The 19,689-nt window shown below is 30.8% G+C and overlaps 1 protein-coding gene across 1 annotated transcript; it reads right to left on the bottom strand.

The window, feature by feature from the left end:
* Positions 1 to 1,249: 1,249 nt before the first annotated feature.
* Positions 1,250 to 8,486, bottom strand: LOC132749475 (uncharacterized). Its single transcript, XM_060739228.1, has 2 exons — positions 8,365 to 8,486; positions 1,250 to 1,966 (listed from the first exon to the last, which is right to left on the bottom strand). Exons 1-2 carry the CDS (start codon positions 8,413 to 8,415, stop codon positions 1,304 to 1,306), a joined length of 714 nt encoding a protein of 237 aa, XP_060595211.1. The 5' UTR covers positions 8,416 to 8,486; the 3' UTR covers positions 1,250 to 1,303.
* Between the last annotated feature and the right edge of the window lie 11,203 nt (positions 8,487 to 19,689).

Raw genomic sequence — 19,689 nt, forward strand, 5'->3', positions numbered from 1 at the left:
GTTTCATACCCGAGCCCTTGTAGTTTTGAAAAAATACTTTTAATTTCTTTTTACTATATACATATAAGGAAACACATTACCCCTTGGGCGCGGGACCAATTTTGACTCCAGGGCTATAATTTGAACAAGCTTGGTAGAGGTTCGTTATATTGTGCAAAATTTATGTGATCTAGGCCTTCAAGTTCTAGAGGACAAAATTTGTTTTTAATATTTATTTCTATCGGTCCTTTCAGTTGCCATGCGAACTAGATTTCTGCATAGAATAACTTCTGAGAGGTCATTCATACAAGGAACAATCCTAGCAAGTTTAGTTGAGTTCGGACTTGAGGTTTTTAAGGAGAAAAGTTAATAAGTTCATTATATAATCTATGTAACACACGCACACACACTGGGAAAAAGTCTAGAGCCATTAATTTCAATTTGAACAATGACACCAATCAAACAACGAAGATACACTACTTTACTTATTATTTTATAGTTAATAAGAAGTTTGCATAATCAGTCGAATATTAACAGAAAAAGAAACGACAATAAAATTGTTAACCGAGTATTTATTTCACAATTTGAATTGATATATATGCAACAATTTATACTGGTACTGATAACCATGTCAAGAAAAAAGTCCGAAAGTTATTTATAATAACGTTAATGTAAAAAGCGAAGGAATCCTTTATTTACACATAAGCACCTTCTGATGACAATCCACATTATTTGATGATATATTATCTCCTATTGTTAATTTGTCTAGTATCACTTTTGTTATAATTGACCCTTATGTAGACAAATGTAACTCCACTGAGGTTCTAAAGCCTATACACATAAATTTTGAATTTCTTTCCTAGGATGAACTGGTGCACATAAAACGGATAATTATGCAAAGATGATAAACAAGATAAATAAAATAATCAAAAATAAGTTAAAAATCCTATTTTTGTGCTCTTCTTAGCTCGCTTTGTATTAAAAACGTTTAAATGTTTTCAGTTTTGGGTCATGTCCACAATAAAAATTCATGAAATACTAAAACAAATAAAATAGTATTTCTGTGCTATCCTTAGTCCACATTAAAGGCGTTTATACGCATCTATTTTTTTGGTCAAATTCATAATCAAAATAATTATTCTTGAAAAAAGCTGAAAGTCTAGAATTCATCAAATACTTAATATATCTCGGAAAAAAATACCAGCCCTATCACGCCGAAAACAAAAGCAAAATAGAAGAGTACCGAATTTCAAAAGTTCATCTAATTACTTCTTATACAACTGTAGTAATTCTTTTAACACCACACATATATATTTCAGGATATCTACGATAACTCCATTCCATAATTTTTCATAGACTTATGAATTCCTGTATCTTTATAAGGTTTTTCCCCATCCACCACCCAATCATCGAAGAATTTTTCATACAAGATTTCACAGCCAGCCTTTTCAAATATCTTTTTTGAAAAATTCGAGGAACCCTCAACTTTGAGATACACGGGATCGATTCCAAAATTACGAATCATATCAATTGCAGTGTTGAATATCTTCGTAGCATAGCCACGATGTCTATAGTTTGGTGCTACTCCAAGGCCTAAGAAGTGGAACGCTTCTTTCGTATTAAAATGACCAAAGAACTCTGCCTCTTTGTCACAATAATCCAGAAAGCGGACCATTTCTTTTAACGGTTGGTCTTGTATGCTATCAATATCATTTGTATCATCATATCGAGCTATTCTTGTGGTACGAAATGCTATCGGCTCTCCATCTTTCTCATTCAGGAACATCAGTGAGAGGTTAAGATCAAAGGAATTCGTCCAGAATTGTTCAAGTTCATCAGTCCACTTCATACCAAGACCTTTGTTCATTGGTTCGTCTGTCATAAAGTACTCCCGAGCAAACTTTAAAGCAATGTCTTTGTATTCGTCTGTAATAAGAACAAGTTTGACGCCTGGTTCCTTAAAGTTCTTCAACGTTTTATCAAACGCCTGGAAATAGAAGAACAATAATAGAAGACAAATAAAAAGAATAAAAGATACCAACATTTAAGAAAACCTTATACATAACAATTCAAGTGACAAAATGTTCATATTATTTCTGAACTAGCTATATATTTCAAATTTGCAGTTTTGGGGAATTTAAACAATACAAAAGGCACCAAACGTCACTCTTAGCGCCCAAAGTTAAAATTCATCTTCTGGGATTTTTGTATTTTAATATCCACATACATTTAATGTATATCAAATAACATTCTGACTTGTTGCTTTTTCAAAGCTTAATCCAGGGGATAGTTGCATTTAGTAAACGGGCTATAACTGACGGACAAAATAACCTTGGAATAGACTATACGATGTAAAATATACTGACACGACTGACCGGGGTTCCCAGTAGTATGTTATTATAGAAAAAGAAAGAATAATTAAAACGGAGCAAGAATAACATTTATATTTTACTTAAAATAAAATGATGAGGTATAATATAGTTGCCATTTTGTTACTAAACTATACAGCGTTTGATCAATGATCACAAATAAACTTGTTTCTGTCGCCCACAGTATATTATGATATGTAAAGTTTAATATTGTCACGAGTCAGTGAGTTTTAACTAACATAGTAAGAAGGAAGAAAAAAATCGTAAACATTTCTTCAAAACCTCTGGTATGTTGATAAATGTTATCTTTAGATTTTCCTATTAAAAATGCAGTTTCGATAAATTTTACAATAAAAACCGCCCGTAGCAACGTTCATTTAATTTTTATGCGCATGAAATATTTTAACGTATTTCCTTTCGAGAAGGCTAGGATCATAAAAGATATATTTTAATACTTCTCGTGATTTTGTTACTAAACACAAAGACGAAAAAGGAAACACGGTGTTAAATTCCCAATAAACATTGGTTAGGGTCTACAATTAAATGCGGCTGTTACTTTTTCTCTTTCGACTGTTATTATTTCTCTCTAGATAAGGTAGTTTACAAAATAATAACGCATTTTTAATGATATTTTCCGTTTTCTATTCATATGACGCTAAAATGACATGTCACATGCACTAACGCCACAAGTTAAGATCAGTTGATAAAAGTAATATAAGATCAATCAGCGCCATTTCGTTAGTAACTCAGTTGCAAATTTATTTCAGGAAGTTTTTCAAAAGCCGCCTTAAAGCCGAAAATTGCGGCTAAACTTAAAGTCAAATTTTACACAAAATTGACAATTTTCTTTCCATTTTTCAAACATTTTTCGGCGTAAAACGATAAATTTTATATCAGCTTAAAGGGAAAAAATAATTTACGTCGGATGCTGTAGAATTTTAGATATTTTGTCCGCCACTGGCGTTGAAATACCCATTACAGTTGCCAAGGATACGCAACGACGTCTTGTTCAAAAGCGGGCTTTGATGGTCAACTTTGACGCCGTGTGTACACAAATTGGCTGAAACTATTGAAATAAAATCAACGGAACCTTATTAGAAATATGGTCAACTTTTTGCATGCCAATTTTCAAGACGCTACTCGAAAGTTCGCAAAGTGTCGCGTTCTACCTTAATTTTAAAATTATTGCCTTTTGTTTATTTTACGCATTGAACTGTGTCCGGGACAACACTTTTAAATGACATATGGATATCATTGTGTAAAAGGGCAATGCAAAAGAACCGTAACTCTACCTCGCCTAATTTTGTAGTTATTGTCCTTCGTTTTGAACTTAGTCCGGGACATCTCTCTAAAACTACAAGGGGTATTAACAAGAAAGTTTGTAGATAGATAGATCTCATAGAGAAGAAATACAGTGCAAAAGAACCATACACTGCCTTGCCTAATTTTAGAGTTATTGCCTTTTGTGTATGTTTACACTTTGAATTTTGTCCGGGAAATAACTCTTTAACGACAAGAGTTATTAACAAGAAACTTTGTAGCTAGATAGATTTCATTGAGTAGAAGTGCAGTGCAAATGACACGTAACACTGCCTTGCCTATATAAGAGGAGTAATTGCCCTTTGTTTGTTCTATACTTTCAACATTGTCCGGGACATGACTCTAAAACGACAATGTATTGAGATCTTAATACATTTTATAAAAGATTGAATTTCTTGAAATATTTTGTCCCATCTGGAGGCGTGCAGCTTTAACAAGAAAGTTTGTAGGTAGATAGATCTTATTAAGTACAAATGCAGTGCTACGGCACCGAAACTCTGCCGCCTTGCCTAATTTTAGACTGATTGCCCTTTGTTTATTTTTACACTTTGAACTTTGTTTGGTTCATAACTTTAATCCACAAGGGGTATCAACAAGAAACTTTGTAGGTAGAAAGATCTCCTTATGTAGAAGTGAAGTGCAAATGAAAAATAACCCTGCCTTTACTATTTTTTGAGTAATTTTCCTTTGTTAATTTTTATATTCTGAGATTTGTCCGGGACATAACTTGAGAACTATAACAGGTATTAACTAAAAACTTTGTAGGTTCATTGATCTTACTAAGTTGATATGCAGTACAAAAGAACCGTTACTCTGCCCTACCTTATTATATAGTTATAACCCTTTGTTTATTTTACACTTAAACCTTTTTCTAGGAATAACTCTAACATCAAAAGGGGTATTGATAAGAAACTTTGTAGGTAGATAGATCTCATTAAATAGAAGTTGCCTTATTTGGAATTATTTGACTTTTGTTCATTTTTAAACTTCGAACTTTGTCCGGTTCATAATTCTAAAACTAAAAGATATATCAACAAGAAATTTTGAAGGTACATAGACCTCATTGGACAGAAGTGCTTTTAAAAAGAACCATAACTCTGCCTTTCCCTAATTTTGGAGTTATTGCCCTGCGTTAATTTTCACACTTTGAACTTCGTCCGAGACAAAATTTGAGAACTATAAAACTTTGTAGGTATTTCTCACTGTGAGTAAGAACCGTAACCTTCTCATTCCGAAATATTGTAGTTTTTTCGTTATAAACTTTGACCTTGGTCTTGAATAATTTAAAAAAAAAAAGTATAAATTTGAAACTTTTTGGTAAATAATTCACAGAGTAAAGGCAGTGGGAGAACCCTAACCCTTTCCCTTTCCTTAATTTTGAAGTTATTTCAATTTTTCATTTTTTTATGCCCCGGGACAAATTTTCATGTCCTGTCCGCTTTTGCAATTTGGTTTCCGGGGCATAACTTAAAGTTCATTTTTTCCCACAGATTAAATTCATAGGGTGATTGTCCATTCAAGTGAAGGCCCCTTTTATTTTGGGGGCCAGGTCAAAGGTCAAGGCATTTACTTAAACGAAAAAGGTTTCCCGGGGTAATTAGTTTATTTGGGCCCCCGTATTCGATTATAGGTATTTTTCCCTATTTTAGTAGAACCTATTGATTTTGGGTCCAAGTAAAAAGGGCAAGGAATATTACTTTTTAACTGAAAATGGTTTTCCCGGGCATAAATTTAGTTAGACCCCCAATTTTTAAAAATTATAGGATGATTTTCCCCATTTGGGGAGAGACCTTTTGATTTTTTTTGTCCAAGTAAAAGGGAAAGGGGGTTTTTACTTAAATGAAAAACAGTTTCCGTCATAATTAGTATTTAAACAAAATACATGTTAAATTTTATGGATGAACAGCAAAAATATGACCCTGGGGTTTTAAGGGCAAAAGGAAGGGGCACAAAAGATTTTAACTGAATTTTGTGTTTTGGAGTAATACAACTTATGGGGGTGCCTTGAAAACGCAATGAATATATAAAATTCTTCATTAAAAAAGGATTGCTTTTTGAAAGAGGGTAATACTGTATATAATTCCCATGTCTTACAATTGTTTCATCCTTACTAACAAATAAAAACACTTTCGGGCATATAATGCTCCGTCTAGCGGTGCTCTTGGTACACTTTGAACTTGTACAGGACATTACTTGAGCACTATGAAAGGTATCAACATGAAACCATGTCTGTAGATAGATCTTTCATGTCAATATCTCTGGTAGTTTCAGAGTTATGCCCCGGACAAAGTTCAAAGTGTAAAAAAGAACAAAGGGCAATTACACCAAAATTAGGCAAAGCAGTGTTACAGTTCTTTTGCACCGCACTTCTACTCAATAAGATCTATCTACCTAATCAATTTAGATTTATGTTCTGGACAATGTTGAAAGTGTAAAAATAAACTAAGGGCAATAACTGAAAAACTAGGTAAGGCACATTTACGGTTTTTTTGCAATGCACATCTACTCAGTGAAATCTATATACCTACAAAGATTTTAAGTTGATACCGTTTATAGTTCTTAAGTAATGTCCCGGACAAAGTTCAAAGTGTAAAATTGAGCAAAGTCATAATTCAGGCATAATCCATGTCAGATCCATGGGTCTTACTTAGTAATCTCAACTTATGATCTCAAAGACATGCATGAAATTGCAAGTGAATACCTTTAAAAGCTCTTGAATATTGATATTACACGCAAAAAGACTTGAACTAAGAATTTGTCTCTGTTTAAAAAAAGGCAATAATTCATTCAAAATTCATGTGTTTGGATAGTGACCTTCAATCATAAACCCGTTTTTACATGAATACCTTTAGTTATTCTGCACTCAAGACTTGCTATGAGAGTGTTCTAAGTTTAAAAAATGGCAATAATTCTATTATAATTCATAAAGTGATTATGTTTAAAGTATTACGAAAAAATATTTAAATGTATTTCACGTTTTAAAGCAGAAAGAAATATTTTTGAACGCGCAATAAAGCAGCAATTAAACCTAAACCACAAAAGCAGTTTTAAAAAAAAGATATCGTCAAGTTATATAAACTGTGCAATTACATGCTTGAGTTAAAGGTGTGTTATATAAAGGTGTGGTATATTACAATAAAATTGTGATATCCCAGTATGCTGCTATCTTTGTATTAAAATAAAGAAAATAAGTATCCCTAAAGAAACCACAGCACGGCAAAAATTGAAAATATTAATTGGAAAGTGCCAAGTTACCGTCCAAAGCAATTTTCATGAGTTGGCAGGTAGCCCTTTTTATTTTTTTTTTTACCCAAATAAAGATAGTTTTAAAAAAATCTTGAAAATTTTAGTTTTTTTTATATTTAATTTTCCTCTTTTTGTTAAATTTGAAACCTTAGCTTAAAGGGGATAAATTTTTTTTAATGAAATTTTTATAAATTTTTTTAACATAAAATTTTTAAATTGGTTCCATATAATATGGATTTTCTCGAAAGGTTGAACATAAAAGTTTGTTTTTTTATACCCTGAAAATGTAGGTAAAGAATAAAATGTTCGGAAAAAAATTATTTTGCTATTTTAAGCGGTTTTTATCTGTGTATCAATGATTTCGTGCATGCATCATTCATTTTTAATGCAATTAATTACCATATTTATTTCATAGAAGCATTTTGGAAGTAAACATTTTTAAAATTCAAGCAATATTTTTTACATCAGATACATAGCTTTATACACTTTAGTTTCTGTATATTGGCTGAATTTAGAAGAACGTAGTCCAGCAATACACCAGTGAAAATACGAAAAATATGTTTCTCTGCAGTGCAAAATAAATTTTCATTGTGAAAATAAGGAAAATAACAATGAACGTTTTATTTCATGAACATTTCTAAATATTACATTTATAAGTAGATAATAAAGCTTTTTTCTTTATAAGTTTAATAACATTTAAATCATGACTTAAAGGGACTCCACTGAGGTTTAAAAGTCTAAAAACATTTTTAATTTAAAGGTCATTAAATTATATAAATTAAATAAAATTAAAATTTTAATTTCTTACATAAATGAGCTGGGGAACTTTAAACAGAAATATATGCAAAGATAGTTAAAAAATAAACTTTGAAATGAATTGAAAATCGTATTTTTATGCTTTTCTTAGCCCGAATTGAGTGAAAAGCGTTTAAACGCTTTTCATTTTGAGTCTTTTTTTGAATAATTATTCTCGAAAGACGAAGTGCGCGAATAATCTGAAATTTTACACAAATATTAGTGGTCTTAACCTACATCAAATGGTACATTTATCTGGAAAAAATATTTTCAGTCCCATCATGTCTGTGGAGTCCCTTAGATGCTTATTACCTACGAAAGTGGCCCTGAATGTGAAATTATTTGTCAACGAAAGTAATAAAATTGTAACAAAGTAGTGTTTTGACCTCCATACAAAATACTTAACATCTTTAACTGTACTTATTAAAAAACAATAACAACAACAACAGAAGCAAAAGATACTTCGGATAGATGGCCAATGAGTAGCGTTTTTTTATAAACTATATGTACTGGAATATGTAGTTAAATGACTCGCTGAGCAACAAAATGAACACATGGAATGTTTAAATAAATAAAAAAATAAATAATAAAAACAAAACAATAAATAAATAAATAAATCATAAAAACAAAACAAAAAAATAAATAAATGACATACTGTCTGTATCTGTTCCATCGTCAATTCCTTTAAACTCAAATTTTCCGCCATTTTTAGAGCCGTGCAATTTTGAATAAACACTGATTTTAAGCTGTTGTAAAACACATTTGTGTCATAGCTTGTTAAAAATGTGTCAGCTTAAAAATCGTTTACCAATGCATGCAAAGTGTGTTAACTGGGGTGCAGGTATGATCAATTACCAACGTGACCTACATAAATACCTATTATTATTATTCACAGGAAAATACCGGTAATGTAAAATGTATAAAAAGAGTGGGACAGTCTTTTTAATTATATTTTAGGCACCAGTTTATTATATATATATACTATATATATATTATATATATAATATATATATATATATATATATATATATATATATATATATATATATATATATATATATATATATATATATATATATATATATTATATATTTTAAACATTTGTGTTTATCAATTATTGTTCAATCGCCACAAAAAAGAGATGTTTTTTAAATATGCAACTAATTTATCTCAGATTGACTGTGAAAAAGAATGAGCATGTCACTCTAACAATTTCTAATAATCACTTCAAAAACCAAAATCACTATCATTTGCAGTGTCTTCGGGTTATTGTGTTATAACCAGCACATTTTATTTCCGAACAATGTATCATACATGCATATTGCAAGCGGTTACCTTTCAATTTAGAGCATAAATTGTTTTACACTGTGATAATGGACAAATTACTTCAAAATAGGACATGCATGGTTTTTAAGTGTGGTTATTATATTTTATAATAAAGCTAATTACTGCAAAATAAAACCGCCTCCGTGGTCGAGGGGTTAGAGTCGATGACTTCTAATCCAGTTACCTCTCTGGCGTGGGTTCGATCCCCGGGAGATGCTTTGGTAGTTTAGCGCGGAGGAAGGTTGTCTAGTACTGGTGTAACTCTCCAGGAACGATGGTTAGGAAACTACCCGCCTATATGACTGAAATACTGTTGGAAAAAGGCGTAAAATGAAACAAACAAACAAAACTGCAAAATAAACTATAAGTCTATATGGATATTCTGGATATAGGTCAAACAACGCTACAGTTTTGCCCGAGTTAGGCACACATCTATCAACAGAATAAAATACACGCTTACATATAAACCGGTATGCACTATACAAGTTACTAAAAACCAACATTTACCTGACTCTTGGTCTAGCATTGAATGCATGTTTCAAAATTAGTATAATAATAATAATAATAATAATAATAATAATAATGCACTGCAGTTCTACTCTTTGAGATCTATCAATCTACAAAAACTGCAGGGATGTAATCCTTTTATAGTACACGCCATTTGAAAGTTTCAACTTTTATCGATTGCTGCATGTTAAAACATTGATTAATTTCTATGGTTTTCGCTGAAAATAATATAGCAGAACATAACAACTGAGCCAGTTGTTTGTCACATGCATGGTGGACGGATAATCTTAGTGATCTATGGTGTAAATTGTCAATTGCAGAAAAACAGTGGTTGCAATGTTATAATAGAGCTGATAGAGTTTCTTTTAAAGCTAAATATGTTAGTACATCCGTAAACAGTTTGATGCAGAAGTCCAAAGGGCTAAGCGTCGTCACTGGTACAACCTTCAGAAGGATATATTAAATGCATGTAATGTTGATCGTTCTAGTTTCTTGAAATCTGTTGGTAGAATTGGTATAACACAAGCTAACAAGAAAATAATTCCTGATGAAGTTGTTCTGGCTGACGGCTCTTTGTCCGCAGATCCTAGTGATGTTTTACTTAAATGGAAAATAAAATTTAGTAATTTGTTTAATAATCCAAATGTATCTTGTGATAACAGGTATAATATTGTAAATGGTGATTATGATACACTAAGTTTTAATAGTGATATTTCTGTTTTGGAAGTCAAAAAAGTTATTGATGAAGGTAAACTTGGAAAAGCAAATGGTATAGATGGAATACCCATTGAAGCCTTAAAGAATGACACTGCTGTTATGTTTATGCACGCTCTGTTTAGTGTATGTTTTAAAAGTGGTACTATTCCAAATATTTGGAGTAAAAGTGTCATTTACCCAAATCCTAAGTCCGCAAGTATGGATCCAAGGAACCCATTACTATATAGGGGAATTTCTTTAACTTGTTCTGTTTATAAACTCTATTGTGCTATATTAAATAATGGATTAAGTTGGGCTGAAAATCGAGATGTCATTGTTGACGAACAGAATGGGTTTAGAAAGAAAAGAAGCACTATTGATCATTTATTTACGCTAACAAATATAATCAATACCTAGGAAAAACGTAAACAGTGTACATTTGCTGCTTTTATTGATTTTAAAAAGGCATATGATTATATAAATAGAGATTTACTAGGGAAAAAATTGTATGACATAGGTATAAAAGGTAAAATGTTGGGTGCTGTACAATCTTTGTATGATTCTGAATATTCATGTGTAAAAATTAACTCTAAACATACTGATTGGTTTACTGTTAAGTCTGGATTACGTAAAGGCTGTATATTAACTCTCCTTTTGTTTAATTTATATATAAATGATCTTGCTGTTTACCTGAAATCTCTTGATATTGGTGTTGACTATGGATTTGATAAAATATGTATGTTACTTTATGCAGATGATATTGTCTTGTTGGCAAAAGATGAAAAAGATTTGCAATGTTTATTAAATGCACTTAACAACTGGTGTAGCACCAACGATATAATTATAAATAGTAGTAAAAGTCAAATTGTCCATTTTAGACCTTTATCTGTATGTAGAACATCGTTCAGTTTTATATGTGGTGTTCACACACTTACTATCGTTAATAAATATATGTATTTGGGATTAATGTTGCAAGAGCACTTAGATTTTAATGTAACTGCAAAGGTTGTAGCTCAAAGTGCAAGTCGGGCTCTTGGCTTTCTTATTGCTAAATATAAATCGGCTGGTGGTCTTCTGTACGGTGTATTTACCCACCTATATGATTCTACTGTTTTGCCAACAATCAGTTATGATTCTGCTACCTGGGGTTATCGCTCTTTCTCGTGCGTTAACGAAGTGCAGTTTCGCGCTATGCGCTTCTTTTTAGGTGTCGTTAGATATACGCCTAACGTCGCGATTTCCGGTGAAATGGGATGGATATCCTCAGAAATCAGACAGTGGAAATCCATTGCTATTCATTTATCTAGAGTCTCTTATATGCTTGATTGTAGAGTAAACAAACGAGTTGCACTTTGTACTGCATCTGCAGCAAATAGATCATGTAAGAACTGGTTCTTCGTTGTTAATGATATGTTAAAAAATTGTAATGCACACTTATATAGTGATATAAGATTTTCCATTCCAAAACATACTATAGTGAATATTGTTAAAACTAAATTGCAAGAAAAATTTGTTTTAAACTGGCTCGAATCTTTGAATAGTGTCACAGGTCCTTCTGGTCGTGGTGGCAATAAGTTGCGTACATATCGACTGTTTAAAACAGAATATGAGACAGAATTATACATGTATTGTAAACTCATTATGCCTCCTTGTCATCGCACTGCATTTAGCAAGTATCGTTGTGGTGTGGCGCCTTTACGCATAGAAACTGGGCGTTACGAAGACTTAGAACGAAAATGCCAGTTCTGTGACAGTATTGAAGACGAAAGCCATGTCATTCTTGATTGCTTTGTGTACGATGACTTGCGACAATCATTATTTGATAAGGCTAAAACGGTAGATAATGCATTCGTACAAATGTGTAAAAATGAACAATTAATATTTCTGTTCACTAAAACTGAAATGATACGTTATTGTGCCAAAACCTGTTTTAACATTCTACAATGTCGTCTTTTATTCTCTTGTAAATAATGCCATTATATTTGCTTTAAACATGATAATGTATTTTACCTAGGTTAAAGTTATCATTGCTAATCAGGTCATGCAAGATCTTATCTTGGATGATAATCGATCTTTTAAAACGTTTTTAAAGGCGCGTTTGGGCTCCGATTTACAATTCTCAATTTCTTAGCAGTTTTTATTTTTCGATTAGCGATGGTTACCTTACTTTTAATATTTTGTTTAAATACATTGTAATTTGACTATTTGATTTTAGTCTAACTGTAAAAGGTCTTGAATATGTTTATCATTGATATAATGTCTCTTGAAATTCTTAAATAGAATGGTCGTATGCAGATTTCAAAAAAATGTATTATTTTACTGCATTCTGATATCTGGTTAATTTTTACTTGCTTCAAGTTTAGGAAGCACGCATGATATCTTAGCAGTATTGGCAATAGCCTGTCTCTGTTAGCCTGTCTCTGATTTCACAACAATGTTTTTTCTTGTGTTTTGAGGAAATATACATGACAATAGCTTTTGGTACATACACGCTATTCAAATCATACCATTTGTCAGCATTTAAAAGATCATGAGTAAGAGATTCAACTACTCTATTTAGGGATACATGGATGGTATCATCTATCATCAGCAAAAATATCATTGTCTGTTTTTTCCATAGACAAAGGTCGTTGATACAGCTTTAAAACAGTATAGAACAAAGCATTGAACCACGAGGAGACCCAGTAGTTACTGAACGTTACTCTGATTATTAACCAGCTATGTACGTTTGTTGGTTTCTGCTACCTAACAGGAGGAGAACCAAACAACTGATAAAGGGTCAAAGATAAACATTCTAAGCTTTATTTTAGTAAAAGCTTTAGAAAGATCGATGAAAAAAATGAAGCAAATATTTCATTTCTGTCAAAGGCTGTGATCCAATTATCATAAACAGTTCTTAGCAGTGCAGTTTGACGTGAAATATTAATCTGACTCAAAACTAGTTGATTTCCCCCAGGTATTGCTTGAAATGTAAACTGACATGACTTTTTAATTGGTATCAAAGAAAGTATGAAAATTGGCCTATAACTTACTTTAATTGGCCTGTAATTTATTTTATCACTTAGAATCCATTTTATATGTATAAGAACGACTTTGGCATTTGTGAACCATTTAGGAAATGTATTATTTAGAATGCTGCTGTTGAACATATTGCAATGTAAATGAGCATATCTTTAGAAACCTTGCACTGATACAATCTGACCCGTATAATATCTCGCGAATTTAATTGGGTTCAGATGTAAAATTTGATAATTTAAAAAGTGTATTGCTAAAACTTATAAATTCAGCCGCAAGTTAGGTTTTTTATAATCACCCTGATTAATGACATGATTGGATTCATTGAGATGAACACCAGTCAAACAGCGAAGATAATTAGTTAAAAAGAAGTTTGCACAATAAGAAGAATATAAACCGAAAAAGAAAAGAACAATTAAGATTTTTCACTGAGTATTTATTTCTCAGTTTGGATGGATATATATTCAACAATTTATACTGATATTAATAACTATGTAAAGAAAAAAGTACAAAGAATAATTTGTATATAAAAATGTAAATTGATACTTTTTTGTAAAAGAAATAATCTTTACTTAAAAAAAGCCCCTTCGATGACAATCACAGGGGATGATATAATTTTTTTTAAATTGCCTTTTTGGTAGACAATTGTTAAATTCCATGATTCAAAAAGCCTATAAAATTTAAATTTTGAATTTGTTTGCCAATGATCAGCGGAACTTAAACGATTTTTAGAAAAAGTAATCAAAAAAATAATAAAAAATAAGTGAAAAATTCCTTTTTTTGTGCTCTTCAAAGGTTGTTTGTTTTGATAATTTTTCAGTTTTGGGGTCTTTTCCCAAAATTTTAAAATTTCATAAAATACTAAAACAAAAAAAATTGAATTTTTCCCCCAATTTAAGGGCGTTTTCACTATCTTTTTTTTTGGGTCAAATTACAATCAAAAAAATTATCTGAAAAAACTGAAAAATCCAGAATTCATCAAATACTTTATATTTATATCTAAAAAATAAATCCCAGCTTATCATGCCAAAAACAAAACCCTGAACCTATTTCAAAAGTCAATCTAATTTGTTTTACTTCTATACAATTTGAAAATCTTTTAACACTCATTCTGTCATTCAAATATCTACGACAATTCATTCCTTTTTTAGGGTTTTTAAAATGCCTGTATTTTTTATATTTTTTCCCCCATCCCCCACCACTCATCAATAATTTTTATACAAGTTTTTCACAACCTTCCCTTTTAAAATATTTTTTTTTAAAATGGGGCCCCTCGATTTTAAATACACGGATCGTTAAAAATTGGAATTATCTTTGCAGTGTTGTAATCTTCGTGGCTCCACGGTGTTTATTTTGGTGACTGCAAGGCCTAAAAGGGGAACGCCTTTTCGTATTAAAATGCCCAAAAGAATCGCCTTTTGTCACGTACACGTATGGGGACCTTTTCCTTTAACTTTGGTCTTGTTTTTCCATCAAATCATTTTTATTCGTCTTTATCGAGCTTTTCTTGTGGTCCGAAATGTTTGGGAAAACCATCCTTTTCATTCAGGAACAAAAGGGAGAGGTTAAGTCCTAAAAAATTTCGTCCAGAATTTTTTAAAGTTATCACCCCATTCTACCAAGACCTTTTTTAAATTGGGGTTCCCTCTGAAAAAGTTTTCCGAGCAAATTTTAAACAATTTTTGTATTCGTTTTAAATAAAACAAGTTTGACACCCGGGTTCGTTAAATGTTTTTCAACGTTTTATAAAAACGCCGGGAAATAGAAGAAAAAATAATATGCAAAGACAAATAAAAAGAATATAATATACCAACATTTGAACAAAACCTCTACGAGTCACATACATGACATAACAGTTTAAATGACGAAAATGCAAAATTTTCGCCAGAAGTAGCTATTTATTTCAAAAGAACGACTATCATATTTTAATTTACAATATTCAGCTTTGGTAAAGGCTGACAAACTACAATTTATACAAATCACACACTGCATTCAAATGATCATATAAATGATTTACATAACACGTAACGTACCACTAACATAGTTTGTTGCTGGGAGAAACAGGGAAGAACATGACATGCATTAAGTTACACATTTATTAAATTTCTTATTGTAACTCCCTGGGGTCTAAAAGCTAAAAAAAATAATTGAATTGCTAACGAAAAAAATATGCGAACTATAATTACAAAATATACTCAGAATTTGATTTGAGTGAAAAACGTTACAACGCTTTTCAGTTTCGGGTATTTTTTTCACAATTAAAATAATAATTCTGAATATTTTAAAAAAAGGGTTTTAACACAAATTTTAAAAGAAAAAATTATAAAAGGAGTAAAATTTTAGAACCCAAAAGGAGATTTTTTCTTAAAAAATATTTTTTTGAAAAATGGGCCTGGTAAAGTTCTAAAAAAAAACGTATTGTGTGCCCCATTTCATTTCTAATCTTGAATCGTTAAAAAAATATTTTTTAAAAAAGATTTATGAAAATTTTTGTAAATGTAATGTTATCAAAAAATAACTGGGGTCCATCTTCAAGTTAAAAGTGAGTTTTGGGACTGCTATTGGTTTTTATGTTTGGAACAACCATCCCTGTGTTTGATTAGGTAAATTTCATCTACTTTTTAAAGCTCGACTAATTGATACTTTTTGAAGCAAAATGGTTTCAACGATTGCAAGCAATGTGGACTATTATTTATGTTAAGCAATTTAAAACAAGAAATTTAGATTTGAAACCTTATTTAGATTTATTGCCTTCAAGTTTCGAAATGCGTTTATCAAAATTAAAGATTATCTTCACATAAAACTGGACTATTGAAACTGCGGACGCTATTCTAGAAAACACGAGGTTGAACGAAATGAGCGTTATGGTAATTTTTGTCACAAAACAGATGATATTGGGATGAATACCATTTTGTTTATATCATGTCCGTTGTACGAAGTTTTTTTAGAAAACAATATATCAAAGCATATTTTTATAGAGACAAATGTTATTAAATTTACAGAGCTTTTTTAAGAGTGATAATCAAGCTACAATTAGAAAAAATCTTTCCGAATTTATTTACAATGCTTTTATACTTAGCAAAAGTATTTGATATTTGTTAACTTTGCCAATTTTTATGGGAAGGAATTTACCTTCCCACTATTTGATTTTGTTCATGATATTGATTAATATATATGTAAACCATCTTATTCATCCTCCCAACAAAAACATCGTTGAACAATGTAAATTGTGTTCACTGTTTGTTAAATCACATGATAAAATTATGATATTTATGTATATGCTAATTGTATTGACACAAAAACTGTACTCGTTTACGTCAATAACATATATCGTATCTATCTATCTAATTATCTATTCACTCTATCTACCTCACTCTACTCTATACTCATCTACATCTATCCATGGCTATCGTATCTTCCCTATTATCCTATGCTTTATCTATTCCTTATCCTATTCTATCCTATCCTACCTATCTATCTATCTTATCTTATCTATCTATCTATCTATCTATCTATGCTATCTATCTATCTATTATCTATCTATCTATCTATCTATTATCTATCAATCTATCTGATACCTAATGTTTGAAGTGACCAATACAATGTTGATTGCTTCGACTTTAAAAACCGGGGTTATAACTGACCAAAAAAATTTAATTTGGAATAGACTATACTATGTTTTATGATGCAATTCAAACATAGTAGACTTCGTCCGATTGAACTAGTTTTTTTTTACCGAAAAAGAAAGAATAATATGAAAACGAGCAAGAATGATATTTATATTATACTTAGAAGATAAAATGAGGTAGGGCATAATATATTTGCCAATTTGTTACTAAAATTTGTATTGTTTTGTTCAAGTGATCACAGATAAACTGTTTCTGTCGTCTGCTACTTATTACTTTGTTACTCCAAAAATCAATATTAAAGATGGATGCGCCCATAGTAAAAATCTGAATGCTTCAGACAGTGAAGTTTAATATTTTATCACGTTTCTAATTTATACTTTTAAGGACAATAAAACGCCGTTTTTTTGAAATAATTTTTTTTAACAAGGAATATATTTGGGTTAGATTTTTTTACAGTTTTTATAAAACCCAATGTATTCCGGGGCATTTAGTACCAAAAATTTGAAAAATTTGAATTTAAGGAAGTATTGCAAAAAACTACCCAAAAAAACAAAAAAAACATTTTGGTAATTGTGATAAGTTCACAAAGAAAAAAATTATTTATTAAAATTTGTTTTACTTTATAAATTTCAAATTATTTTTTTAAAATTTTAATTATTAAGTTTTTAACCTTTTAGAATTTTTAGAACAAATGAGAATTTTTTTTATAAAAAATGATTTAAACTTAAGATCAGTTTAAAAACGTAAAAAATCACTTAAAAAATTGTAAAACTTTTTCCTCTTAAAATTGCTTTAAATTTTAAAATCCTGAAATTGTAGAAATTTAGGAATGATTCTCAAAAGGGAAATTAAAGTGGGTAATTTTGGGGCAGATTCGTTGGTTTCTTACAAAAAATTTTTTTTTATTTAAAAGGGAAAACCCTTTTTTGCCTCTGTCTTAATTTTCTCGGTTTCACCACGTTTTCGCACTACACTCAGGGTGAAATGGGGGCAGATTCACAGGCACTATTCCCCCCCAAAGGTTATGAGGCGAATGTCAACGAACAGACCTAATGGAGGATATTGTCGTTTCTAAAGATCCCCACGGTGACATTACGAATAGACATTTATTATGAGTGACTTTGTTTTGGATTTTCATTTTGGTTTTTGCCTTTGTTAAGTTTGCATTACTGTGACAAAAATGTGTGATTTTGGGATTTTCACCTAAGGTTCTTCGATTAACTGTTGTACATTTGATTTTAAATGTTTTGAATTATTTTCATTTGTTAAGTTTGTGTTTTGTATTAAAGTTATGATATATATCTAATGAAGTCGTTAGTGTTTTGTTTTCATGTAATAAAATGCATATAGTGCGGGCGTGCGTTTTCATTGTCCTTAAGTATAGTTTTAACTAACATACTTCTTCCTTTTCACGATTTCAAAACCACTGGTACGTTGATATTAGATATTGTTATTCAAAATGCACTCAAATAAATTTTACGATAAAAACCGCCAATAGCAACGTTCACGCAAGAAAATATAATAGAGTATTTTCGAGTAGAAGGACCATTAGAGAAATATTCTAACACTGCTCTTGACTGTGACTTTACACAAAGAAGAAAAACTAGAACTCCGCGAGTCGGATGTGTCGCCTTGTGAACAATATAGTTTAGGAGAAATGGCCAGGACAAAAATGAAATATGAAAATTAACAAAGGGCAATAACTCAAAAAATAAGACGTGCAGAGCAGCAGTTTCTGTGCACTGCACTTCTTATCAATAAGATATATCCTGCTATGAAGTTTCAAGTCTATAGCTTTTATAATTTATGAGAAATGGCCTGGACAAAAATAAAGTATGAAAATTAATAAAGAGTAATAACTCAAAATAAGAAGTGTAGAGTACCGGTTCTTGTATACTGCACTTTTTTAATGAAATCTATCATCCTATGAAGTTTAAAGACCATAGCTTTTATATTTTAGGACAAACGGCCTGGACAAAAATAAAGTATGAAAATTAACAAAGGGTAATAACTCAAAAAATAAGAAATGCAGAGTACCGGTTCTTGTTCACTGCACTTCTTCTAAATGAGAGCTATCATCCGATGAAGTTTCAAGTCAATAACTTTTATACTTTATGAGAAATGGCCCGGACAAAAATAAAGTATGAAAATTAACAAAGGGCAATAACTCAAAAAATAAGAAATGCAGAGTTACCGGTTTCTTGTGTGCTGTACTTTTTTCTTAATGAGATCTATCATTCCTATGGAGTTTCAAGTCCATAGCCTTTAATACATTAGGAGAAATGGACCCGACAAAAAATAAAATATGAAAAATTAAACAAAGGGCAATAACTCAAAAAATAAGAAATGCAGAGTACCGGTTCTTGTGCAATGAACTTTTTCTTAATGAGATCTATCATCTTATGACGTTTCAAGTCGATACCTTTTATCCTTTAGGAGAAATGGCCCGGACAAAAATAAAGTAAGAAAATTAACAAAGGGCAATAACTCCGAAAAGGTTATTTATAAAAATAATAACGCATTTTATTGATAGTCTCCGTTCTTTTCATACGATGCTAAAATAACAGTAACACATGCTAAACACCACATGTTTAAGACCAGTTGATAAAACGACTACGTTTTTATAATGATTTACACCCTAAATGAGTAATGAAAAAATTAGGTTATTTAGTGTCACCAGGAAGAAAGGTAAATATGTACGAATGGTTAGAATAATTTGGAGATTTTACTCAAAACTATCAGATTTAAACAGGAGGAGATTGATTAAAATGGACTTTAAAAGTTTGTTCTGGCAATAATACATTATG

The sequence above is a fragment of the Ruditapes philippinarum genome, unplaced genomic scaffold (assembly GCF_026571515.1).
Source record: "Ruditapes philippinarum isolate M1 unplaced genomic scaffold, ASM2657151v2 ctg671_1_1_1_1, whole genome shotgun sequence".
NCBI classification, from domain to species: domain Eukaryota; kingdom Metazoa; phylum Mollusca; class Bivalvia; order Venerida; family Veneridae; genus Ruditapes; species Ruditapes philippinarum.

Excerpts from the sequence above, each read along its gene's own strand:
- LOC132749475 (XM_060739228.1), bottom strand. The coding sequence starts at position 8,415 with ATGGCGGAAAATTTGAGTTTAAAGGAATTGACGATGGAACAGATACAG. Across the intron at positions 1,967-8,364 it reads CGATGGAACAGATACAGACA|GCGTTTGATAAAACGTTGAA; the intron begins GTATGTCATTTA and ends TTCTATTTCCAG.